This window comes from Chlorocebus sabaeus, chromosome 8 (genome assembly GCF_047675955.1).
Source record: "Chlorocebus sabaeus isolate Y175 chromosome 8, mChlSab1.0.hap1, whole genome shotgun sequence".
In the NCBI taxonomy this organism is placed as follows: domain Eukaryota; kingdom Metazoa; phylum Chordata; class Mammalia; order Primates; family Cercopithecidae; genus Chlorocebus; species Chlorocebus sabaeus.
Window position 1 is genome coordinate 107523996 of NC_132911.1, and position 26789 is coordinate 107550784.

At 36.8% G+C, this 26789-nt stretch overlaps 1 protein-coding gene and 1 pseudogene across 37 annotated transcripts in view; both read left to right on the forward strand.

The window, feature by feature from the left end:
• Nucleotides 1-26789, forward strand: part of RIMS2 (regulating synaptic membrane exocytosis 2) — a 765294-nt gene that overhangs the window by 239005 nt on the left and 499500 nt on the right. For all 37 annotated transcript variants that reach the window (XM_073018262.1, XM_073018263.1, XM_073018267.1 and 34 more), the window contains one exon: nt 19288-19598. In XM_073018262.1, the coding sequence (XP_072874363.1) occupies nt 19288-19598 (311 nt within the window). The remainder of the gene's footprint in view (nt 1-19287; nt 19599-26789) is intronic.
• On the forward strand, nt 20379-22318 carry LOC103237260 (small ribosomal subunit protein eS6-like; annotated as a pseudogene).

Genomic DNA, 26789 nt, shown 5'->3' on the forward strand with positions numbered 1-26789 from the left:
GTCTATCATTGATGGACATTTGGATTAGTTCCAGGTCTTTGCTATCATGAATAGTGCCACAATAAACATAAGTATGCATGTGTCTTTATAGTAGCATGATTTATGATCCTTTGGGTATATACCCAGTAATGACATCACTGGGTGAAATGGTATTTCTAGTTCTAGATCCTTGAGGAATCGCCACACTGTCTTCCACAATGGTTGAACTAGTTTACACTCTCACCAACAGTGTAAAAGTGTTCCTATTTCTCCACATCCTCTCCATCATCTGTTGTTTCCTGACTTTTTAATGATCGCCATTCTAACTGGTGTGAGATGGTATCTCATTGTGGTTTTGATTTGCATTTCTCTGATGATCAGTGATGATGAGCATTTTTTCATGTGTCTGTTGGCTGCATAAATGTCTTCTTTTGAGAAGTGTCTGTTCATGTCCTTTGCCCACTTTTTGATAGGTTTGTTTGCTTTTTTTCTTGTAAATTTGTTTAAGTTCTTTGTAGATTCTGGATATTAGCATTTTGTCAGATGGGTAGGTTGCAAAAAGTTTCTCCCATTCTGTAGGTTGCCCGTTTACCCTGATGGTGGTTTCTTTTGCTGTGCAGGAGCTCTTTAGTTTACTTAGATCCCATTTGTCTATTTTGCCTTTGTTGCCATTGCTTTTGGTGTTTTAGTCATGAAGTCCTTGCCCATGCCTATGTCCTGAATGGTATTGCCTAGGTTTTCTTCCAGGGTTTTTATGGTTTTGGGTTTAACATTTAAGTCTTTAATCATCTTGAATTAGTTTCTGTATTAGGTGTAAGGAAGGGGTCCGGTTTCAGCTTTCTACATATGGCTAGCCAGTTTTCCCAGCACCATTTATTAAATAGGGAATCCTTTCCCCATTTCCTGTTTTTGTTTGGTTTGTCAAAGATCAGATAGTTGCAGATGTGTGGTGTTATTTCTGAGGCCTCTGTTCTGTTCCATTGGTCTATATCTCTGTTTTGGTACCAGTACCATGCTGGTTTGGTTACTGTAGCCTTGTAGTATAGTTTGAAGTCAGGTAGCAGGATGCCTCCAGCTTTGTTCTTTTGGCTTAGGATTGTCTTGACTGTGCAAGCTGTTTTTGGATTCCACGTGAAATTTAAAGTAGTTTTTTCCAATTCTGTGAAGAAAGTCATTGGTAGCTTGATGGGGATGGCATTGAATCTATAAATTACCTTGGGCAGTATGGCCATGTTCATGATATTAATTCTTCCTGTCCATGAGCATGGAATATTCTTCCATTTGTTAGTGTCCTCTTTTATTTTGTTGAGCAGTGGTTTGTAGTTCTCCTTGAAGAGGTCCTTCACGTCCCTTGTAAGTTGGATTCCTAGGTATTTTACTCTCCTTGTAGCAATTGTGAATTGAAGTTTGCTTTGTGCATGCTTACTTGTGTATGCTTCACAAAGTTCTCTTGATGGTTTTTTCAGCTCCATCAGTTCATTTATATTCTTCTCTAAACTGGTTATTCTATTTAGCAATTCATCTAACTTTTTTCAAGGTTCTTAGCTTCCTTGCATTGGGTTAGGACATGTTCCTTTAGCCTCGGGGAGTTTGTTATTACCGACCTTCTGAAGCCTACTTCTGTCAACTCATCAGTAATTTGGCTCTCTGTTTGTCTGTTATTGGTGTATAGGAATGCTTGTGATTTTTGCACATTGATATTGTATCCTGAGACTTTGCTGAAGTTGCTTATCAGCTTAAGGAGATTTGGAGTGACACGATGGGCTTTTCTAAATATACAATCATGTCATCTCCAAACAGGGACAATTTGTATTCCTTTTTTCCTAATTGAATACCCTTTGTTTCTCTCTCCTGCCTGATTGTCCTGGCCAGAACTTCCAACACTATATTGAATAGGAGTGGTAAGAAGGCATCCCTGTCTTGTGCCAGTTTTCAAAGGGAATGCTTCCAGTTTTTGCCCATTCAGTATGATATTGGCTGTGGGTTTGTCATAAATAACTCTTATTATTTTGAGATACATTCCATCAATACCTAGTTTATTGAGAGTTTTTAGCATGAAGCATTGTTGAATTTTGTCAACAGCCTTTTCTGCATCTATTGAGAAAATCATGTGGTTTTTGTCATTGCTTGTTTATGTGACGGATTATGTGTACTGATTTGCAGATGTTAAACCAGCCTTACATCCCAGGGATGAAGCCCACTTGATCATGGTGGATACGCTTTTTTTGATGTGCTGCTGGATTCGGTTTGCCAGTATTTTATTGAGGAGTTTTGCATTGATGTTCATCAGGGATATTGGTCTGAATTTCTCTTTTTTTTTTGTTTTGTGTCTGCCAGGCTTTCATATCAGGATGATGCTGGCCTCTTAAAATGAGTTAGGGAGGATTCTCTCTTTTTCTATTGATTGGAATGGTTTCAGAAGGAATGGTACCAGCTCCTCTTTGTACCTCTGGTAGAATTTAGCTGTGAATCCATCTGGTCCTGGACTTTTTTTTGGTGGGTAGGCTATTAATTATTGCCTCAATTTCAGAGCCTGTTGTTGGTCTATTCAGAGATTCAGCTTCTTCCTGGTATAGTCATTGGAGGGTGTATGTGCCAGAAATTTATCCATTTCTTGTAGATTTTCTAGTTTATTTGCATAGAGGTGTTTATAGTATTCTCTGATGGTAGTTTGTATTTCTGTGGGATTGGTAGTGATATCCCCTGTATCATTTTTTTATTGCGTCTATTTGATTCTTCTCTCTTTTCTTCTTTATTAGTCTTGCTAGTGGTCTATCAATTTTGTTGATCTTTTAAAAAAACGAGCTCCTGGATTCGTTTTGAAGGGTTTTTTTATGTTTCTATCTCCTTCACTTCTGCTCTTAGTTATTTCTTGCTTTCTGCTGACTTTTGAATGTGTTTGCTCTTGCTTCTCTAGTTCTTTTATTTTTATTTTATTTATTTATTTATTTTAAAACTTGTGAATGATTTGTTTATTTATTTTTTATTATACTTTTAAGTTCTAGGGTACATGTGCACAACGTGCAGGTTTGTTACATAGGTATACGTGTGCCATGTTGGTGTGCTGCACCCATCAACTCGTCAGCACCCATCAACTCGTCATTTACATCAATTATAACTCCCAATGCCATCCCTCTCTGCTCCCCCCTCCCCTAATAGGCCCCAGTGTGTGATATTCCCCTTCCCGTGTCCAAGTGATCTCATTGTTCAATTCCCACCTGTGAGTGAAAACATGCGGTGTTTAGTTTTCTGTTCTTGCGATAGTTTGCTGAGAATGATGGTTTCCAGTTACATCCATGTCCCTACAAAGGACACGAACTCATCCTTTTTTATGGCTGCATAGTATTCCATGGTGTATATGTGCCACATTTTCTTAATCCAGTCTGTCACTGATGGACATTTGGGTTGATTCCAAGTATTTGCTATTGTGAATGGTGCCGCAATAAACATACGTGTGCGTGTGTCTTTATAGCAGCATGATTTATAATCCTTTGAGTATATACCCAGTAATGCGATGGCTGGGTCATATGGCATTTCTAGTTCTAGATCCTTGAGGAATCGCCATACTGTTTTCCACAATGGTTGAACTAGTTTACAATCCCACCAACAGTGTAAAAGTGTTTCTATTTCTCCACATCCTCTCCAGCACCTGTTGTTTCCTGATTTTTTAATGATTGCCATTCTAGTGGGTGTGAGATGGTATCTCATTGTGGTGTTGATTTGCATTTCCCTGATGCCCAGTGATGACGAGCATTTTTTCATGTGTCTGTTGGCTGTGTGAATGTCTTCTTTTGAGAAATGTCTGTTCATGTCCTTTGCCCACTTTTTGATGGAGTTGTTTGGTTTTTTTCTTGTAAATTTGTTTGAGTTCTTTGTAGCTTTTGGATATTAGCCCTTTGTCAGCTGAATAGATTGCAAAAATTTTCTCCCATTCTGTAGGTTGCCTGTTCACTCTGATGGTAGTTTCTTTTGCTGTACAGAAGCTCTTTAGTTTAATTAGATCTCATTTGTCAATTTTGGCTTTTGTTGCCGTTGCTTTTGGTGTTTTAGACATAAAGTCCATATCCATGCCTATGTCCTGAATGGTATTACCTAGATTTTCCTCTAGGGTTTTTATGGTATTAGGTCTAACTTTTAAGTCTCTAATCCATTTTGAGTTAATTTTCGTATAAAGAGTAAGGAAAGGATCCAGTTTCAGCTTTCTACTTATGGCTAGCCAATTTTCCCAGCACCATTAATTAAATAGGGAATCCTTCCCCCATATCTTGTTTTTCTCAGGTTTGTCAAAGATCAGATAGCTGTAGATGTGTGGTATTATTTCTGAGGGCTCTGTTCTGTTCCATTGGTCTATATGTCTGTTTTGGTACCAGTACCATGCTGTTTTGGTTACTGTAGCCTTGTAGTATAGTTTGAAGTCAGGTAGCGTGATGCCTCCAGCTTTGCTCTTTTTACTTAGGATTGTCTTGGCAATGCGGGGTCTTTTTTGGTTCCATATGAACTTTAAAGCAGTTTTTTTCCAATTCTGTGAAGAAAGTCATTGGTAGCTTGATGGGGATGGCATTGAATCTATAAATTACCTTGGGCAGTATGGCCATTTTCACGATATCGATTCTTCCTATCCATGAGCATGGAATGTTCTTCCATTTGTTTGTGTCCTCTTTTATTTCACTGAGCAGTGGTTTGTAGTTCTCCTTGGAGAGGTCCTTTACATCCCTTGCAAGTTGGATTCCTAGGTAATTTATTCTCTTTGAAGCAATTGTGAATGGAAATTCATTCATGATTTGGCTCTCTGTTTGTCTGTTACTGGTGTATAAGAATGCTTGTGATTTTTGCACATTAATTTTGTATACTGAGACTTTTCAGAAGTTGCTTATCAGCTCAAGGAGATTTTGGGCTGAGATGATGGGGTTTTCTAAATATACAGTCATGTCATCTGCAAACAGGGACAATTTGACTTCTTCTTTTCCTAACTGAATACCCTTTGTTTCTTTCTCTTGCCTGATTGCCCTAGCCAGAACTTCCAACACTATGTTGAATAGGAGTGGTGAGAGAGGGCATCCCTGTCTTGTGCCAGTTTTCAAAGGAAATGCTTCCAGTTTTTGCCCATTCAGTATGATATTGGCTGTGAGTTTGTCATAAATAGCTCTTATGATTTTGAGATATGTTCCATCAATACCGAATTTATTGAGAGTTTTTAGCATGAAGGGCTGTTGAATTTTGTCAAAGGCCTTTTCTGCATCTATTGAGATAATCATGTGGTTTTTGTCTTTGGTTTTGTTTATATGCTGGATTACGTTTATTGATTTGCGTATGTTGAACCAGCTTTGCATCCCAGGATGAAGCCCATTTGATCATGGTGGATAAGCTTTTTGATGTGCTGCTGGATTCGGTTTGCCAGTATTTTATTGAGGATTTTTGCATTGATGTTCATCAGGGATATTGGTCTAAAATACTCTTTTTTTGTTGTGTCTCTGCCAGACTTTGGTATCAGGATAATGTTGGCCTCATAAAATGAGTTAGGGAGGATTCCCTCTTTTTCTATTGATTGGAATAGTTTCAGAAGGAATGGTACCAGCTCCTCCTTGTACCTCCGGTAGAATTCGGCTGTGAATCTGTCTGGTCCTGGACTTTTTTTGGTGGGTAGGCTATTAATTATTGCCTCAATTTCAGAGCCTACTATTGGTCTATTCAGGGATTCAACTTCTTCCTGATTTAGTCTTGGGAGAGTGTAAGTGTCCAGGAAATTATCCATTTCTTGTAGATTTTCTAGTTTATTTGCGTTGAGGTGTTTATAGTATTCTCTGATGGTAGTTTGTATTTCTGTGGGGTCGGTGGTGATAACCCCTTTATCATTTTTTATTGCGTCTATTTGATTCTTCTCTCTTTTCTTCTTTATTAGTCTTGCTAGCGGTCTATCAATTTTGTTGATCTTTTCCAAAAACCAGCTCCTGGATTCATTGATTTTTTTGGAGGGTTTTTTGTGTCTCTATCTCCTTCAGTTCTTCTCTAATCTTAGTTATTTCTTGCCTTCTGCTAGCTTTTGAATGTGTTTGCTCTTGCTTCTCTAGTTCTTTTAATTGTGATGTTAGGGTGTCAATTTTACATCTTTCCAGCTTTCTCTTGTGGGCATTTAGTGCTATAAATTTCCCTCTACACACTGCTTTAAATGTGTCCCAGAGATTTTGGTATGTTGTATCTTTTTTCTTATTGGTTTCAAAGAACATCTTTATTTCTGCCTTCTTTTCGTTATGTACCCAGTAGTCATTCAGGAGCAAGTTGTTCAGTTTCCATGTAGTTGACTGGTTTTGATTGAGTTTCTTAGTCCTGAGTTCTAGTTTGATTGCACTGTGGTCTGAGAGACAGTTTGTTATAATTTCTGTTCTTTTACATTTGCTGAGGAGTGCTTTACTTCCACCTATGTGTTCAATTTTGGAATAAGTGCGATGTGGTGCTGAGAAGAATGTATATTCTGTTGATTTGGGGTGGAGAGTTCTGTAGATGTCTATTAGGTCTGCTTGGTACAGAGCTGAGTTCAATTCCTGGGTGTCCTTGTTAACTTTCTGTCTCGTCCATCTGTCTAATGTTGACAGTGGGGTGTTAAAGTCTCCCATTATTATTGTGTGCGAGTCGAAGTCTCTTTTTAGGTCTCTAAGGACTTGTTTTATGAATCTGGGTGCTCCTGTATTGGGTGCATATATATTTAGGATAATTAGCTCTTCCTGATGAATTGATCCCTTTACCATTATGTAATGGCCTTCTTTGTCTCTTTTGATCTTTGATGGTTTAAAGTCTGTTTTATCAGAGACTAGGATTGGAATCCCTGCTTTTTTTATTTGCTTTCCATTTGCTTGGTAGGTCTTCCTCCATCCCTTTATTTTGAGCCTATATGTGTCTCTGAACATGAGTTGGGTCTCCTGAATATAGCACACTGATGGGTCTTGACTCTTTATCCAGTTTGCCAGTCTGTGTTTTTAATTGGAGCATTTAGCCCATTTTACATTTAAGGCTAATATGTTATGTGGGAATTTGATTCTTCCGTTAAGATCCTAGCTGGCTCTTTTGGCCGTTAGTTTATGCAGTTTCGTCATAGTGTTGATGGTCTGTACAATTTGGTGTGTTTTTGCAATAGCTGGTACCGGTTGTTCTTTTCCATGTTTAGTGCTTCCTTCAGGAGCTCTTGTAGACCAGGCCTGGTGGTGACAAAATCTCTCAGCATTTCCTTGTCTGTAAAGGATTTTATATCTGCTTCACTTATGCAGCTTAGTTTGGCTGGATATGAAATTCTGGTTTGAAAAATCTTTTCTTTGAGACTGTTTGGCTGGATATGAAATTCTGGGTTGAAAAATCTTTTCTTTAAGACTGTTGAATATTGGCCCCCACTCTCTTCTGGCCTGTAGGGTTTCTGCTGAGGTATCCACTGTTATTCTGACGGGCTTCCGTTTGTGGGTAACCCACCCTTTCTCTCTGGCTGTCGTTAACATTTTTTCCTTCATTTCAACCTTGGTGAATCTGATGATTATGTGTTTTGGATTTGCTCTTCTCGAGGAGTATCTCTGTGGTGTTCTTTGTATTTCCTGAATTTGAATGTTGGCCTGCCTTGCTAGGCTGAGTAAGTTCTCCTTGATAATATACTGAAGAATGTTTTCCAACTTGGTTCTGTTCACCCCATCACTTTCAGGTACACCAATCAAATATAGATTTGGTCTTTTCACATTGTCCCATACTTCTTGGAGGCTTTGTTCATTTTTACTCTTTTTTTCCTCTAATCTTATTTTCTTGTTTTATCTCATTGAGTTGATTTTCAATCTCTGATATCTTTTCTTCCACTTGATCAGTTCAGCTAATGATACTTGTGTATGCTTCACAAAGTTCTCGTGATGTGTTTTTCAGCTCCATCAGTTCGTTTATGTTCTTCTCTAAACTGGTTATTCTATTTAGCAATTCATCTAACTTTTTTCAAGGTTCTTAGCTTCTTTGCATTGGGTTAGGACATGTTCCTTTAACTTGGAGGAGTTTGTTATTACCGACCTTCTGAAGCCTACTTCTGTCAACTCATCAAAGTCATTCTCCGTCCAGCTTTGTTCCGTTACCGGCGAGTGGCTGTAATCCTTTGGAGTCAAAGAGTTGCTCTGGTTTTTAGAATTTTCAGCCTTTCTGCTCTGGTTTCTCCCCATCTTTGTGGTTTTATCGACCTTTGATCTTTGATGTTGGTGTCCTACAGATGGGGTTTTGGTGTGAATGTCCTTTTTGTTGATGTTGATGCTATTCCTTTCTGTTTGTTAGTTTTCCTTCTAACATTCAGGTCCCTCAGCTGCAGATTTGTTGGAGTTTGCTTGAGGCCCCCTCCAGACTCGGTTTGCCTGAGTATCACCAGCAGAGGCTCAGTTGGAAATGTGGAAATCACCTGTCTCCTGCCTTGATCCTGCTGGGAGCTGCAGACCGGAGCTGTTCCTATTTGGCCATGTTGAAATGGATCCTCAGGAGGGGTTTTTTTTTTTTTTTTTTTATTTGGAGGACTCTTGTATATTATTTTCTTTTCTTTCTTTCTTTCTTTTTTTCTTAAGACAGGTCTCACTTTGTCACCCAGGCTGGAGTGCGGGGGCACATCTTGGCTCACTGGAGCCTCGACCTACTGGGCTCATGTGTTCCTCCAGTCTCAGCCCCACAAGTAGCTGGGGTGGGCCCTGTCACTGTGCCTAGCTAATTTTTAAATTTTTTGTAGAGACCGGATTTTGCCATGTTGCCCAGGCTGGTCTTGAACTCCTGAGCACAAGCAATCTGCCTACCTCAGCCTTCGAAAGTGCTAGGAGTATAGGCATAGCCACCGTGCCTAGCCTATTATTATTCTTTATAACAGATGTCTTTAAAAATTTTATTTAATGTTTTGTAATTGGTTATAGGTGGTGTATGGAAATGCTGTTTATTTTGCTTAATCATGATTTGATTGAGGAAACTTACTGAGCTCCCTTACTACTCAATATTTTGGCTGTAGATTTTTGCATTTTATATCATAATCAAATGGCATTCTTAATCAAATAGTGTTCAAATAAGGACAGTTTTATTTCATCCTTTCTCGTGTGTGTGTGTGTGTGTCTGTGTGTATCTGTGTGTGTGTGAGAGAGAGAGAGAGACAGAGAGAGAGAGATTGAGGAGAGATTTACTTGGCTAGCATCTCCAATACAGTGTTGAACAGAGGTGGTGATACTGGGAATCCTTTGCTCATTTCTTACTTTAAAAGGAATGCTCTTACCTTTAATTCTTAAATATAAAATAGGATATAGAGTTTTTGTAGATATCCTTTCTTAGGTCAAATCATTGCTAATTTCTAGAATATTTAGTTGCTAGATTTTATATTGTTTTCACACAAATGAATCTTGCATTTTATGAATGTTGAATGGTTTTTCTATGTGTATTGATAACGTCATTTTATTTCTATTTTAATTAAATAATCTGATGAATTTCATTAATATGTTTTTTGAAATTAAACTATTCTTGCATCTTTGGTGTAATCTCCCCTTTGTCATGGTAGGTTCGTCTTTGTTCATTTATTTCTCATATATATTTGCTATATAAAATTAAGGATTTGGTTCAAGATTTTAAGACGTATGCATTCATTTCCACTTGTGCTATTGGGCTATTCACTTTAATTTTGTCTGTGGTAGGCAGAAAAATGGCCCCTCTAAAGATAACCATGTCTTAATTCCTGAAACCTATGAATGTTATCTTATATGGCCCCGAACTCTTCCCTTTCCTCAAAAAAGATGCAGATGTGATACAGTAAAGATCTTGAGATAGGGAGATTATGCAGGTCAGCCCTAAATGCAATCCCTTGTATCATCAGTGCATATGTATCGGTGCACAAACACAGAGGAGAAGACAATGTGAAGATTTAACAGAGAGAGTTCAAAGATGCTGTTCTTGAATATTGGATTGACGTGGCCACAAACCAAGGAATGATGATACTCACCAGAAGCTGATTGCCAGAGGAGACAAGGAACTGGTTTTCCCTAGAGCCTTCTGAAGGAGCCTGGCCTTGTTGATATCTTGATTTTGGTCAGGTGATACTGAAATTGGACTTCTGGTCCCAGAGCTGTGAGGGAATACATTTCTTGTTGTTTTACGCCACCAGTTTGGGGTAATTTGTAACAGCCAATTCAGAAAATGGATCCACTGCTATTTTCTGATATTGCCATTAAAAATTTCTCATAAATTGAGTCATGGAAGTTTCCATTTTTCCCCCTTCTATAATATTTTGTATAAGTTTTAGATAGCTATTCCTTCAGTGATTGAGAGAAGTCAACTATGAAACCATCTAGGACTTCCTGTCTTTCTCTCTCTTCTTCTTTTCTTCCTTCCTCTTTCCTCTGAACTTACTTCTTCCATATTAATAATTTCATGGTTGCCTTCATGCAGTCTCTGGGATCTCCATTTCAGAACCAGATATTCATTAATGAGCTGGGGTCTTGCCTCAATCATGGTATTGCGTGATATTGCAAATTAATGTATTAGTGATATTTTACATTAGTGATCTTATAAATTCGTGTACATAAACCGAGTCTGTGGAGGCTTTATTCAGTGTCAAAGTTACAAGTGTGTCCCACTTGCCTAAGCCTACAGCTTCTAGGAAGGTGTAGGTTGAGAAGATTTCCACAGCATTTTTTTCAGCTTTTTTTTATTAATGAAGAAGGCACCAGGCATCCAGAAGTGAACATGAATTTCAGTTTCTCATTTCACATGGAGCACTTCTAGTTCTGCTAAACCATAAGACCTGTGCTCTTATTCACTGGTACCTGCTTTTTGGCTGGGGACATAGTAGGCCTGAGGCTTTAGCTCTGCTCATTTCCTTTCATTTGTTTTTTATTTTTATTTATTCGTTTATAAGTTAAAAATTCTGGGTGTAGAAACAACAGTCTTTCTTTTGAAAGACATGTCTGCTTTTAGCAAAAAAGGTTAAAAGTTTAGATTTATATCATGGCATAAAACAAATTACATAAGTAGAGATAAAAATAGAGTTTGGGGAAAGTAATAGAGAGGGTTAAAAGTTTAAATTTAGGCAAAGTGGTAAAACTCAGTATAATTTTAATTATAATGTATGTGAGGCTTTAAGTGCAAGTTACATTGTGTTTCTTTGCAATTTTGTATTTTGTTTCGATAAATAATGTGGATATCTAAAATTTTTAGTAATACAAATTTCATGGCATAATGTATGATTGTATTTTCAGCTTAATTGTTTTGTTTTTATCATTTCCTGTCTTTTAATTAATATTTGGCATTTACAGTTGTCAAAACTTGGAAGATGTACTCATCATATTAATTATGAAGCTGTTAAAATTTCTACTTAATTATCTGATTGTTTCAGTTTTCTGATTTAACCAGTTATTTATTGTAAGTTTACAGAAATTAATACTTAGTAATTTTATCCATCCCGGTTCTCTAATTTAATTGATTGAGTTTCATTTGCTATTTCTTTGGAGCGTACCCACATACTGAATGAATATCTCAATAATTCTGATAATGCCATCTGTTTCTTTTCAAAGGAAATAGCTTAATACTAACATCCTTTAAATAGTGTGTTAAAGTTCAACCTTAGTAGTAGTTTCATGTTTTCAGCAATCCCATGCTTTGTTCCCTATGACTTGCTAAACCATCTGTTTTCTAGTTTCTGGTATTTACTCCAAGCCCTTCTACCTTTGATCTGTTGTGCTGTTTCTTTTGAGAGCTATTATTGGTTGATTTTGCTATATTCAAAACTTGCACTTTTAACTTTTTTGTTTTTTGAGACAGAGTCTCACTCTGTTGCCAGGCTGGAGTGCAGTGGCAAGATCTTGGCTCACTGCAACCTCTCCCTCCCAGGTTCAAGCGATTCTCCTGCCCCAGCCTCCTGAGTAGCTGGGACTACAGGCACATGCCACCGCGCCCAGTTAATTTTTGTAATTTTAATAGAGACAGGGTTTCACTATGTTGGCCAGGATGGTCTCAGTCTCTTGACCTCATGATCCTCCCGCCTTGGCCTCCCAAAATGCTGGAATTACAGGCATGAACCACCACGCTTGGCCACTTTTACATTAAGTATCAGCCCAGGCTTCCTTTTCTATCTTCTTCAGCCTTCCTCCTTCCACCCCACAACTCCTGCCTAAAGCTGGGAAATCAGCCATTTTATCAGAAACCAGAAGCTACCAGAACTTCTCTTTCTCGAGGTGTATCTGGTCCGTACTTTGTACTTGGGCAAATATTAATCTCTGAACATAGCCGACAATGTTCAAAACACAGTGTAATGCATATATTATATTATAATTGCCTTCCTATTTAGATTCTTTTATCGGTAAGCTGGTGTCTTTTTTCTCGTTTGCCATTAAGGCAATGGATGGCTTAAGGGATGAAATCGATGAAATGGGAAGATTGAAGCTCATTACTTCAAGCCTGAGGGTATTTGGGGAAAGTATTAGGTATACAAAAAAGAAAAGTCAAGGAAAAGCTTGCTTCTTCTATTCTTCTACATTGTAGGGGAAGAGAAAGAAGACAGGTGAGGCCAGTAGATGATTAGAGGTATGTTACAGTCTCTTCTTTCCAGGCTTTGAACCAGGATGAGGGTGCATTTTGGTTAAATTGAAGGGTACCTTTACTCTTATTATTATTGGAGATCCATGGAAGGGAATCACCCTTTGGGATGCCCTAGCATCCACCAGGGACATAGGTACTTCAGAATGAACTTGGCAGTGCATCATGATTCAGAAAGGCCAAGAAAAGGCCAGACTTGACTTCCAGAACTACCCTTTGTTGTAGTAATGAGCATAACTACATGTCCCAGACATGACACCCATCTATAGTGAGGGATGAGATGACTTTGCAGAAGAAGCTGCAGAGTAGGCAGCTTGAGCCATAGAGAAATAGAGGATCATTCAGGGACTAAGAGAAGTTGGCAGTGCTGTGGGAACTGAAGTGAGATCAGGTTTTTTGAGAAGTACAAGTCTGTCTAAGTTGAGAAGAATGAGACTGTGGATTCGATGAGCTGCAGGTTGTGTAGCAGCATAAGCCTCACAGAACACCTGAATACTTTCTTGGAGAACAGCCAAAAAAGGAGCAGAAATATAAGAAATAGAGAATTTGTCCAAAGGAGCTATTATTTATCAGCCTACAATTTACTGAGTGGCTTTAAAGAAGAATCTGGCAAGTGTGCTGTTGAGAAAAATCAGATCAAAAATAGAGAAATAAATAAGCTACCTTTCTTTGTGAGTAAATTTTTCAAAGCCACAACAATAGCCAACATAGAAGAGTTTGTAACAGCTAAGACTGGGAAATGCTTAAGGTTAAAGCTCTCAGGAGGATAGCTGTTGCCTCCTGAGAGATTTAAGGAAGACCAGTCAGACTTTCCTGCTTCAGCCTATAAGTGTGAGTGTTGCTAGAAATGCCATGATTACAGTTCAGGGGAAATCTGGGAGTCTTGCTGCTTGTATCAGGGGCATCAGATGAAGAAAATTTCTGATTTTATTTATGGATGACAGTATCTCTTAATTGCCTAAGGAATCCTATTAGAAAATGTTAACCTTCCAGGATATGAGCCAATGTGTCTACTTTCAAAATCCACCATGGCAGTGCTGGGTGAGGGCTTGTAGTTTAGTAGCGCAGGCTACCCTTGAATTCTGCCTTTTTAGAGACACACACACCATGAATCTGATTGTGGGAACGCTTTAGGGTAATGCTCTGGTTGAGCCTCTGGATTTCCAGACCTCTTGCAGATCTCTGCATCCTTTTTTTTTCCCAACACAATGCCCGCCAGAGGGAAAGATCTATGGTGGGACTGCATTCCTTTTGTAGCATTTATGATAATTATAATAATATTTGTGCAATTATTTGTTTACTTATTGTCCCCCTACTATACTTTATACTCTGTAGCAAAATCTATATTTGTTAAGCTTTATTCACCAGCTCTTAGCATAGTGTTTGGCATACAGTAGCCATTTAGTAAATATTGTATAAGTAAATAAATAATGAATTGGTTACCTGCCCATCTATAATAAAATTGGAATTTTATGATTTCAGTTAATTTTTATGGTAAATTACATTATAGTTTCATCTAAGTTTATCTACTAAATGTAATATTATTCTTTTAGTAGAATGTAGTGAATATATTATAGTCACTGGTGTGTTCGTACATGCTAACAACCAGCTCTCTTTTAGAAAAATCTCTGACTTTTGGGATTTTCCAATTTATTTAGTCTAAATACATCCACCACGGCTGATTTCAGGCTAACCCACATTACTTCATGGAATTTGGAGTTGGGAAGAAAGCACACAATTGGTTCTCATGAGTTAGTGAACAACATTGAAGCGCTTTCATATTCATGCCCTAGTAATGTATTGTTCTTCACATACAAGATTGTGCTAGTAATACACATTGAATAAACATGTACTTTAAAAAGACTGTGAATTAGTCAAGGTAATGCTATCAATTATAAAAGATAAACTCAAAAAGTCTTTAAAACTCAACTTAGTAGAAGTTTAGTTTTCACCTATGTGAAGTCCACACTGGTGAGCTGATCAGCTGAGTGCTCTCCTCCTAGTGATTATTCAGGTTCCCAGGCAGCACCTTTTTTTCCTGTGGTTTCCTTATCTCCAAGGCCTTGGCTGAACAGCATGAAGATAGCACATGAGAATTTTAAAAAATTTATGAAAGTGGCACACCCATTCCACTTATAATCCATTGGCTAGAATATAATTGTATGGTCATGGCTGCCCATGATAACATGGAAAATGTAGTTTTCTAAGAGGAAAGGAAGTAGTTGTTGAATAGCTAGCCAGAATCTTCAACAGTTTTCTGTTTATGTAATGGATCAGTTTATATTCTTTTACCTTATTTCCTCTCTGACAAATGCATACACACACTTAGGAGCAGGTTGGCAATGGTTAGAGGTAGTGTCTAGTGAATTCCTTTTTCTGTGCAGTTAGCTGGATCATAGGATCTTGGCCTATGGTCTCGTTAGCATCAGTCTTTAACATATAATCCCTCCCTTTTTTGAATTACTCTATTTTTTTGTCCCTGTTTAGAAGAAAATCATAGTATTTTGCAGACCTTTAGATTGCCCTCAATTATTGTATATACCTAATGTAAGTTTGGTTTTCTTGCTTTCTTTTACTATTCACTGCAGCTGTTATGGTTATTTTTGTGGTTTAAAAAAGATATTTGTATTTTCCTTAGTTTTTCCCTTCCTTTCAGGGTGTTTATGGAATAAAACACATGGTAGTAAGTGACAAATTTGGGTCATTAGACATTATTCCATCTCTTAATATTGCTATATTATTTTTTAAATTTTGGCTTATTTACAACTGAAGGTAATAATAATCTATAATTTTGAACCCTACATGTTTTGTATTCTCAGGTTCTAGATGTTTTTGGTAATTATGAGAATTGGTTAATAGTCTCTAACCAGGGAGATTTATACGCATGTGTATTTCTGAGATATTTTAGACAGCATTCCTTATGTGGTTAACGTAATTGGTTGAAGTGTTCTATTAGCAAAAGGCCTGTGACTTTATTGCCAAATTCTATAAATTTTGTTCCATGGACACAGAATTTATCTCTAATAGCCATTAATCATTTCATAGCCAATTAATGAAAAATCATTTCACAGCATATATGTATTTGTGAGAGGTACTGGTGTTTGTGAGAGGTAGTTCAATATTGTCACCAATTTATAAGCTAAGCTGCTATCTGTGTAAAGGGCTACAAGTGAAAGTGTCAGTTTTTCTGTACTACAATCATATTGGTAACGATGGGGATACAGTCCAAGAAGTGCATCATTAGGCAATTTTGTCACGCGAACATCATGGAGTGTACTTAAATCTAGATGGTCTAGCCTTCTACACACCTAGGCTAGATGATATTGTCTGTTGCTCCAAGGCTACAAACCTGTATAACATGTTACTGTATTGAATATTGTAGGCAGTAGTAACATAATGAAAAGTGTTTATGTATCTCAACATATTTAAATATAGAAAAGGCATGGTAAAAATACAGTATTATAATATTAGGGAACCACCCTTCTATATGTGGTCTTTTGTTGACTGAACTATTGTTATGCAGCACATGACAGTACTTGATGTGGGTAGATTTGGAATTCCTGAGCTTAAAGGATTAATAAACTATTAATCCAAGAGAAGGAGGAGATGGTAGAAGAAGAAAAGAAAGGTAACCAAGGTGTCAAAACATGAATAAGAAAATACTAGGAGGCGTGATGGCTCACACCTATAATCCTAGCACTTTGGAAGGCTGAAGCGGGCAGATTGCTTGAGCTCAGGCATTCAAGACCAGCCTGGGCAACATAGTGAAACCCCATCTCTACAAAAAATACAAAAGTGAGCTGGCATGGTGGCCACACCCGTACTCCCAGCTACTTGAGGGACTGAGGCAGGAGGATCATTTTAGCTTGGCAGGTTGAGGCTATAGTGAACTGAGACTGTGCCATTGAACTCCAGCCTGGGTGACAAAGTAAGACCCTGTTTCAGTAAAGAAAAAAAAAAAAAGAAGAAGGAAGAAAGGAAGGGAGGGAGGAAGGAGAGAAGGAAGGGAGGAAGGCAGGGATATAGGATAAGGGAGGGAGGAATATAGAATAAAGGAGGGAGGAAAGGAGGAAGGGAAGGATATGGGAGCTAGTGATTTAGGAGGGAACAAATGATCTAGTCAGAAAAGGAGCAAGCAGTGTGCATAGCCCAGGCAACGTGAGAAGGATATTAACACATGGAGAGTCTTTAATAGGAATCAGACATCCTTCATACCTTATACTCATCTGTGTTATATTAATATTCACTGGATATTAGCAGATGAGGAAGATTAAGCTGATAGTGTTTCCAATTCTTTTTCTCATTTTGGGCTCCACAGAAACAATACTATTTGTACAGTCAGCAGTTCACACTAAGGTAAACTGACAAGGCTGAATATGAACTCCTTTGGTCTTAGCCAGTCTGAGGAGCATACTTGTAACCCATTTAACATATTGAACTAGGAATCTCTGCCATAGATTGGTGGATCTCAAATGTTAGAAAACAGAATTACCTGGAGGATTTGGGGTAAAATATTACTGGGAACTGCCCCAGAGTTTCCTATTCAGTAAGTCTAGGGTGGGACCTGGGAATTTGCACTTCTGGTGATACTGATGCTATTCTCTCCGGGATATTCTTTTAGAAGCTCTGCTCTAAAATACATTAAGTAACCTGCTTACCTTGTGAAAAATTTTATTTTTCAACTGCTACAAAGCAACAAAATGCTGTTTCTGCAGATGATAGTGATTGGATAATTGTCTGTCTCACAAGCTCTCATTTCTGTTTCATTTGTTGATTACCAGGCACGAAAGGATGCTCTTTTTCAGTACTCTGAGTGTGACCTAATTCAGATAAATTTATATCTTATAATAATCTAGGATAGATTATCACTGAAGCATAAATAACAGCTCGTTTAAAATAGAAAAGTTGAAATTCAAACTTCATTTATTTTTGCATTATTTTGTGGATCTGTTTTGCGTGACTTTAAAAAAGAGATCTGCAGTACTTGCATTTGTCACAAGATGGCATCAAAAGACTGAGATGCTGACTCAAATTTGATTTTGAGACTGTTGATGGGTTAGATGTATTTCATGTCTATTCAAATCAATTATAGCAAAAGAAATTTGAACTGTGAGGCATATTCTTTTTAATTTCAGTGAAATAATGTTGTTTTCACATCAAAATACTTATAAAAATAAAATACGTACATATATTGATATTATTTATGACTAATTCTTTAGGAAATTAATGAACATACATCTTGGCCTAATAATATCAAATATATTATTACCATATTTCCCCCAGAAGAATTTTAAAAAACTTAAACTTAGCAAACATTTATTATATCTTACCATTCTATAATTTATAAGGTTTTATTACGTTAGTAGAAGATGTAGTTCCTGCCTTCAATAAGCTTCAAATTTAATTGGGGAGAAAAGAAATATATATACAATTCAATGAAAGAAAAAAATAATAAAAATGAGCAAGTACAATGTTGTGTGATAAGATCTGTACAAACTATGAACTGGAATAATGGACAATAAGGTAAAAAATCTACGTGATATTTTACAGAAACATTTTTGTGTCAGTTGAAAACACCATGTTGAACCTTTTACTGTGATTATCTATACTGTTGTAATTTATTTCATGTGAGAAAATGTTTAGCAACCTGGAGAGCTGTGTAAGAGTAAGTATTTGACATAAAACATTAGCACTCATACACTTGAATTATGAACGCTTATTTTATGATAATATGACTTTTTAAATGATTAATTGAAAAGGATTTTTCGGAAAATGGTGAAGGGTTTTCTGGCCACAGAGATATTAATTACAATATGTTTAGATTTCTGGAATCTGAAAAAATATATCTGTTGAAAAATTGAGCATAGAATAGTTGTGCTGGGACTTGGGGAGAGGAAAAGGGCTGTTGCTGTTTAATGGGGTGTAGAGTTTCAGTTTTGCAAGAAAAGTTTTGAAGATCTGTTTCACAATGTGAATATACTTACTGCTACTGAGGTATACAATTAAAAATGGTTAAAATGGCAAATTTTATTTTGTGTCTTTTGCCACAATAAAAACATCAAGTGCATTACTATAAATTATTAGCAATTAATAGGTTTTTTTAAATAGAGGATCAACAAAGCTTGTAGCTTTATTTTAGCCATTAGGTGCTACTTGAAAAAAATAAAAGCCCCCTTAAGAATAATATAATTGCTGATAGAATGTTAACATAATGTTAACAGCTAATTTTCTGTATAACAAGTAATATTGTAGATATTTTAAATAAATTATTTCTAATATTCAACCTCAAAATACAGGGAAATTATCATCTTTATTTCCCTATTTTATCATTAAGGAAACTAAGTTTTATAGATATGAAGATTCAATTCCTTGTTGAAAGTTGCAAAGTTTCTAATTTTGGAGTTGGTATTTAAACCCAACTGTCTAGCTTCAAAATCTATTTTCTGTGTGTTACACAATGCCTCTAATTTAAATAAAACAAATTAAATAGTACAAATGAACAATCAGCAATTTGGGACTCTAGTTTGCTACCTCTGTGGTCAATAAATGTTGTCTATTTCATTAGAATTATTCAGAAAAATTAAAAGAAAGTATGTATTATTTAATTTACAGTAGCAGTTAATTGGGATTATGTTTTAACTTCAGAAGGATAACCATATAATTTTTTGTTTGCTTGAATTTTTGTCTCTTTTTCTTTGTTTTTAACTTTTGGGAACACTAATTTTTTTCCCCCTGTGTCTTCATGTGCAGGTTATGTGGGTATGTAATTTGTGCCGAAAACAACAAGAAATCCTCACTAAATCAGGAGCGTGGTTTTATAATAGTGGAACTAATACACCACAGCAACCTGATCAAAAGGTTCTTCGAGGGCTAAGAAATGAGGAGGCACCTCAGGAGAAGAAACCAAAACTACATGAGCAGACCCAGTTCCAAGGACCCTCAGGTGACTTATCTGTACCTGCAGTGGAGAAAAGTCGATCTCATGGGCTCACAAGACAGGATTCTATTAAAAATGGGTCAGGCGTGAAGCATCACATTGCCAGTGACATAGCTTCAGACAGGTAAACATTTTGTTTAATCTTTAGGCAAATGTTTTTACTTTTAGTCTTCATTCCAAACAGAGATAACAATACATGAAATGTTTAGGCAACGGTGAGTTGTCTAAGTAATGTAAACATTCGTATGTTTTACATAAATACTGTATGTGATGTTCAGGACTTGACCTATCATAGGTTTGAACTATCTTAGATGGGATGTGGGAGTGTTAGGTTATCAGATAGATTTCCCAGAATAAAGAAGTGAAATAAAACAGGGAACTTAGAAGTTTTTGTCATAGGAAAGAGAGACTGGCATTGGACTAATGGGAATGAAGAAGAGATGGCTATAAGACACTTTATAGAGGTTGGATTGATGGGACTAGTTGGAAGTGGGAGTTAAGATAATGGGGAAGGTTAACAATATCTCCAAAGGTTCTATCCTGGGCTGAAGGATGATGTGGTTTTTCAAGCAAGTATATGCAGACCCAACGTCAGGTTTATAGTGAAGGATTTCATGAGTTTGATATATCCATGTGCTAACTCTGTTGTAACTATTTTGGCTCAGTTCTATGGGCTTCTCCGTGTTCAAAGTGTGATACTTAAAATAGTACATAGGGCTCTTATATTTCCTACCTTTGGAAGGAGAATAAAGGATTTTGATGGGAAGATTCTTTTTCTTCCTTATTTATTTGTTTATTTATTTATTTATTTATTTATTTATTTTCTTGAGACGGAGTCTTATGCTGTTGTCAGGCTGGAGTGCAGTGGCACGATCTTGGCTCACTGCAATCTCTGCCTCCTAGGTTCAGGTGATTCCCCTGCCTCAGCCTCCCAAGTAGCTGGGACTACAGGTGTGCACCACCATGCTTGGCTAATTTTTTGTACTTTAATAGACGCAGGGTTTCACCATGTTGGCCAGGATGGTCTCAAACTCATGACCTCGTGATCTGCCCACCTCGGCCTCCCAAAGTCCTGAGATTACAGGTGTGAGCCACCGTGCTCGGCCTATTTTTCTATACCTTATTTTTCTGTTTGAATAAAGATAAATTTAAATTTGGTTTATACTATTTCTGTTGCCCAGAAGTAGCAGGTACATTTATTTCTGTGTTGAATAAGTACAAAGTCATGCATTTCTGCAGAAACAAATTGTATATATAGTATGGTGGGTTCTCAGGTATCAGTTCTAACAAGTAAGACCACTGGGAGTCATTTTAGATGGTACCTAAAGTCACCACTCCAATACGTTGCTGGATCTTAAGAGAAAAAGAAAACAATGACTGCATCAGTTCTTTTACAAAGTGGTAAAAGGGAACAGTATATGTAATCCTATCTTTGGGGAAAACAGTCATCTTAATCTTGTGGAGACTTCTTCTGGGAGACTGGGTAGAAAGACCTCAGAGTTATCCTATACAGAGGACAAAAAAGTTGGAGTATTTATTTATCAACTCTCCTTTGTTGTTGGTCCAGGGCTGATCCTGGGAATTGTTAGCTCTCTGAAACTCACTGGCTAGAGAAAGCGCTCAGGCAGCATGTAACAGACACTTATAGTAAGCCAATATTGCTGTGTAGGGAATGGTGAATGATGAGGCAATATGGTTGGGTTGCTGGTAGTATCTGCTACACAATGACTTCAGAGATCAAGAAAGTTCCCCAAATGGCAGTTATAATGGTCAAGGTATATGAAAAAATAGATAACCAATGGAGATAGGATTTTTTAAAAATGAGTGAATGAATAACTAAATAAAATGGATAATGAGCTCTTTTTCATGGTACCTCGGAGGCATTCACCTGCTTCAAGATGAAACTGGACATCTCCTTCCCAGCCACTGGCTGCCAGAAACTCATTGAAGTGGACAATAAACGCAAACTGCACTTTTTATGAGAAGCATATGGCCACAGAAGTTGCTGCTGATGCTTTGGTTGAAGAATGGAAGGGTTATGAGGTCCTAATCAGTGGTGGTAACGACAAACAATGATTCCCCGTGAAGCGGGGTATCTTGATTCATGGCCGTGTCCACCTGCTAATGAGTAAGGGGCATTCCTGTTACAGACCAAGAAGAACTGGAGAAAGAAAGAGAAAATCAGTTTGTGGTTGCATTGTGGATGCCAATTGGAGCATTCTAACTTGGTTATTGTTAAAAAAGGAGAAAAGTATATTCTTGGATTGAATATCAAGAATATTCAATATATTCTATTGGCACCTACGGTGCCTCGTCGCCTGGAGCCCAAAAAAGCTAGCAGAATCCTCAAACTTTTCAATCTCTCTAAAGAAGATGATGTCCGCCAGTATGTTGTAAGAAAGCCTTTAAACAAAGAAGGTAAGAAACCTAGGACCAAAGCACCCAAGATTCAGCGTCTTGTTACTCCACATGTCCTGCAGCACAAATGGTGGCATATTGCCTGAGAAGCAGCATACTAAGAAAAATTAGGAAGAGGCTGCAGAATATGCTTAACTTGCGGCCAAGAGAATGAAGGAGGCTAAACAGAAGCGCCAGGAACAAATTGCCAAGAAATTCAGACTTTCCTCTCTGTGAGCTTCTACTTCTAAGTCTGAATCCAGTCAGAAATAAGATTTCTTGAGTAACACATCGATAAGATCAGACTAAAAAAAAAATGGAAAATAGGAATATAGACTCCATTTGTTTAAAAATTAACCACATGAGATAGCTTTTTGTGGAGCTTAGAGAGGCAGGTTTAGGAAGAATAAGACGAAATACTAAAGCACTGGGTCACATAATAGAATATTAAGTTTTGGAATGCATTTCATCAGGAAGTTATGCATGTTAAAAATAAATTCAATAAATTTATGAGTAATTAATTCATCATTATAGACAAGGTAAAGCCTATCTGTAATCTTTGTGTTTTTTGTTTTGTTTTGTTTTGAGACAGAAGTGTCTTTGTTGCTCAGGCTGGAGTGCAGTGGCACGATCTCGGCTCACTGCAACCTCCACCTCCTGGGTTCAAGCGATTCTCCTGCCTCAACTTCCCAAGTAGCTGGGATTACAGGCACCCGCCACCATGCCTGGCTAATTTTTTTGTGTTTTTAGTAGAGACGGGGTTTCACCATGTTGGCCAGGCTGGTCTCATACTCCTGGCCTCAGATGATCCACCCACCTAGGCCTCCCAAAGTGTTGCCTATCTGTAATCTTAGAAGAAGGTGGTAATGAGAACAAATAAAAATCTTATATTCCTTATTGCCTCTTTCACTCACAACTACTGGCCTGAATAAACAATTGAAATTGACCTATTGTGGGGAGCCAACAGGTTGTAGTTCCTTTTAGTCTTTTCTCTTTTGCCTGGTGCTTTGGCTACTATTACTAATAAATTCATGCTAAATGACTCAAAGCATACTTTATATCTTCTTTCCAAACCTTATAAATGCCCAACCAATAGCTCCTTTTGTTCACAAAAATTACTTTTAGTCAGGAAAGAAGTTAGAGTTTAATATCAGATTTGGTAGTTATGCCTAGAAAATGGAACTCATTATAACTTACATAAATGTTTATTTGGGAAACACTTTAAAGAGTATTTCTTTTATTTTAAAATGCAGATTATACAGTAGTTAATTAGACATTTATCTGTAGCCAGTATTGAGTCCTTTGAATTTTTTCCCCTACAGCAAGGGGTCAGCAAACTATGAACCTGGGTCAAATTTGACTTGCCACTTGGTTTTTGTAAACAAAGTTCTTTTGGAACACAGCCACTCGTGTTCATTTACTTATTGTCTACGGCTGCTCTCAGCTACAGTTCCATTGTTGAGCTGTTGTGAAAGACCATATGGGCCTCAAAACTGCAAATATAGGACGGGTGCAGTGGCTCATGCCTGTAATCCCAGCACTTTGGGAAGCCGAGGAGGATGGATCACCTGGCGTCAGGGGTTTGAGACCAGCCTGGCCAACATCTTGAAACCCCATGTTTACTAAAAATACAAAAATTAGCTGGATGTGGTGGTGTATGCCTATAATCCCAGCTACTTGGGAGGCTGAGGTGGTAGAATCGCTTGAACCTGGAAGCTGGAGGTTGCAGCGAGCCAAGATCGTGCCATTGCACTCCAGTCCAGGCAACAAGCGTGAAACCCTGTCTCCAAAAAAAAAAAAAAAAAAAAAAAAAAAAAAACCTGCAAATATTTGCTCTTTGATCTTTTACAGAAAAAGTGTGCCAGTCCCTGCCCTAGAGAGCAGTTCTCTTAGTGTTGTAGAAATTTCTCCCTTTGCCCATTTTCTTTTGTCACCATTTAAATTTTTTCAATTAAACCTATTTTTTTTTTTCCTTTATCTCCCACCCTGCCTCCCAGCTTCTATCCTTCTCTCTCTGTCTCTTTTTCTTCTTTCTTACCAGAATGGGTTTTCTTGCAGTATTTGAATTGGACAGGGAAGTGGAGGTAATGCTAGGAATATAATTTCAGTTTAAAGCATTAGTAATTTGTTTTTTTCAATACCATTCAGAAACCAGTGGCTTCAGAAAGAGAAACTTCAGTTCAACTTAATTTAAATCTCTATGGACTTGTAACTATATTTGAGACAGAAAAGTATGTTACTCTTAAGGAGCTTTGATCTGCAACGTGATGCAGTAGTTTTGACCTTTTTAAATGACTTGTTATTTCTCTCACAGGTTTTGGTACAGTGTTTTACAGATAGGTCATTAGTATTTATTGAATGAATGAATATCAAGTTGGCCCTAGACCTTAGCGTTGAGTAGGCGAATACTGACTTAACATATACTCATAAAATTGCATTCTTTATCAACTTAGATGCAAAATATTTTTGAGTTTCAAGTATGTTTTTATTTCAAAATAACTTGTGAAATACATTTTAAAACTGGATTTTTTTCGGGTTAGGAAAATAAAATTAGTGAAAACTAAAGTAAAACTGTTTAAAAACATTTAGTTGATATTTCTTATATTTGAAATTATTTAATAGTTGGATGCTTCATAATTTTTGTAGTTGAAAATAAGTGAAATGTAGGAAAGTTTTTTTATTTGCAAAATTTTACTATTTATTTAATATGTAGCAGGTTCTACAACATTTAGAGAAGTTAAAAAGTAAGAAATATGGATAGTTTGTATGGTAGATGAGAAAGAACTAGAAGTCAGAAAACCTAGGCCCATAGTGTCATCATTTCTGGATGTTTATTTTTTTCTCTGTGTCTCCGTCTTCTCATCTCTGGAATGGGAAAAGACAGTCTAAATCCTGAGAAGACTTCCAGTTCTAAAATTCTGTATTGTGTTGTATTTTAAGCTCCTCTGCCATGAGATAAACTTGAAGGCATTCTCTGTCGCTATTTTTTTCCTCCTATAACTGGTAGTTGTATGACAAATTAATGCAGGATTGTCTTCATTCATATTATAATTCATTGTTATAATTCATTCATTCAACAGATATTTATTGAATTTCAGTGTAGTGTTTGTTTTTACATTTTACTGCTTGAATGATGACTCTTAATGAAAATACCAAGGGTAATAAAAATATAAAACAATTATCTTGGATCTAAACTTTAAAGTTTTTTTTTTTAATTTATTTATTATTATTATTATACTTTAAGTTCTAGGGTACATGTGCATAACATGCAGGTTTGTTACATATGTATACTTGTGCCATGTTGCTGTGCTGCACCCATCAACTCGTCATTTACATCAGGTATAACTCCCAGTGCAATCCCTCCCCCCTCCCCGCTCCCCATGATAGGCCCGGGTGTGTGATGTTCCCCTTCCCGAGTCCAAGTGATCTCATTGTTCAGTTCCCACCTATGAGTGAGAACATGCGGTGTTTGGTTTTCTGTTCTTGTGATAGTTTGCTAAGAATGATGGTTTCCAGCTGCATCCATGTCCCTACAAAGGACACAAACTCATCCTTTTTTATGGCTGCATAGCATTCCATGGTGTATATGTGCCACATAAAGTTTTAAGGTAGGTTCAGCATGATGAATATTTAGCAGTTTGGTAATCACCATTTCCTTGTTATCTAATACTTATGACTTTCCAAATATCTCTGTGACATTGATTATTTAAAAATAAAAATAATATTCAAAATATGTACTTAACACTTCAGCTTCCAGTACAGATGGAATAATAGTGCCTGGATTTACTCTTATGCAATAGGCATAATAAAATAAAATAAAAGGCATCTAGATTGAAAAGAAAGAACTAACACTTTATTCACAGAGAACATGAACATGTATAGAGAACATTAAAGGGATCTATAAAATTGTTACTAAAACTGGTGAGTTTAGTAAGGCTGTAGAATATAGTCAATAGCTGATAACCATTTATATTTCTAAATAGTAGCAAGGAAACACTTATAAATAGAAATTTAAAAAAATTTTAAGACCATTAAAAATACAAAATAAATTTATACTAGCACCAAAAAATGAAGTACTTAGATATAAATCTAACAAAATATGCACAAGGTTTGTATGTTGAAAACACTGAAACACTGATGAAAGAAATAAAAGAAAGTCCGCATAAATGGAAAGATAAACTGTGTTCACGGATCATACAGCTCAGTATTGTTAAGATGTCATTTCTCCCCAATTTGATCTATATATACAGATAGATTCTAAACTTAAAATAGAAATGTTTGAAATAACCAAAACAGGTTTTACGAAGAACGAAGTTAGAGGCCCAACACTACCTGATTTGAATACATTATAAGTCTACAGTAATCAAAACATTGTGGCATTGGCATAAAGACAAATAGATCAGTGAAACAGAATGGAGAGTCTATATATAAAGCCATTCATATATAGACAAGTAATTTTTGACAGAGAGGCAAAGGCAGTTCATGTATAGACAAGTAATTTTAGACCGAGAGGCAAAGGCAGTTCAGTAGAGAAAGGATAGTGTTTTCAACAAATGGTGCTGGAATAACTGAATATCCATATCCAAAAAATTTTGAAGCCTAGTTCTTTTTACTGTATAAAATTAACTGAAAGTGGATCATAGAGATACATGTAAAACCTAAAAGTATAAAACTTCTGGAAGAAAATATTGGATAATATTATTTGATCTTGGTTTTGGCTAAAACTGCAAAGCTTGTAGGAGGAATTAGAGGAGAACTTCTTTCAGATTTTAGAGTAGTCAATAATTTCTTAGACAAGACACAGAAAGCAGTAATTCTATAAAATGAAAAAAAAATCCACAACAAATTAGACTTCATCAAAATAAAAACTTTTATTCATTGAGACACTATTAAGAAACTGTATAACCACATTGTATTT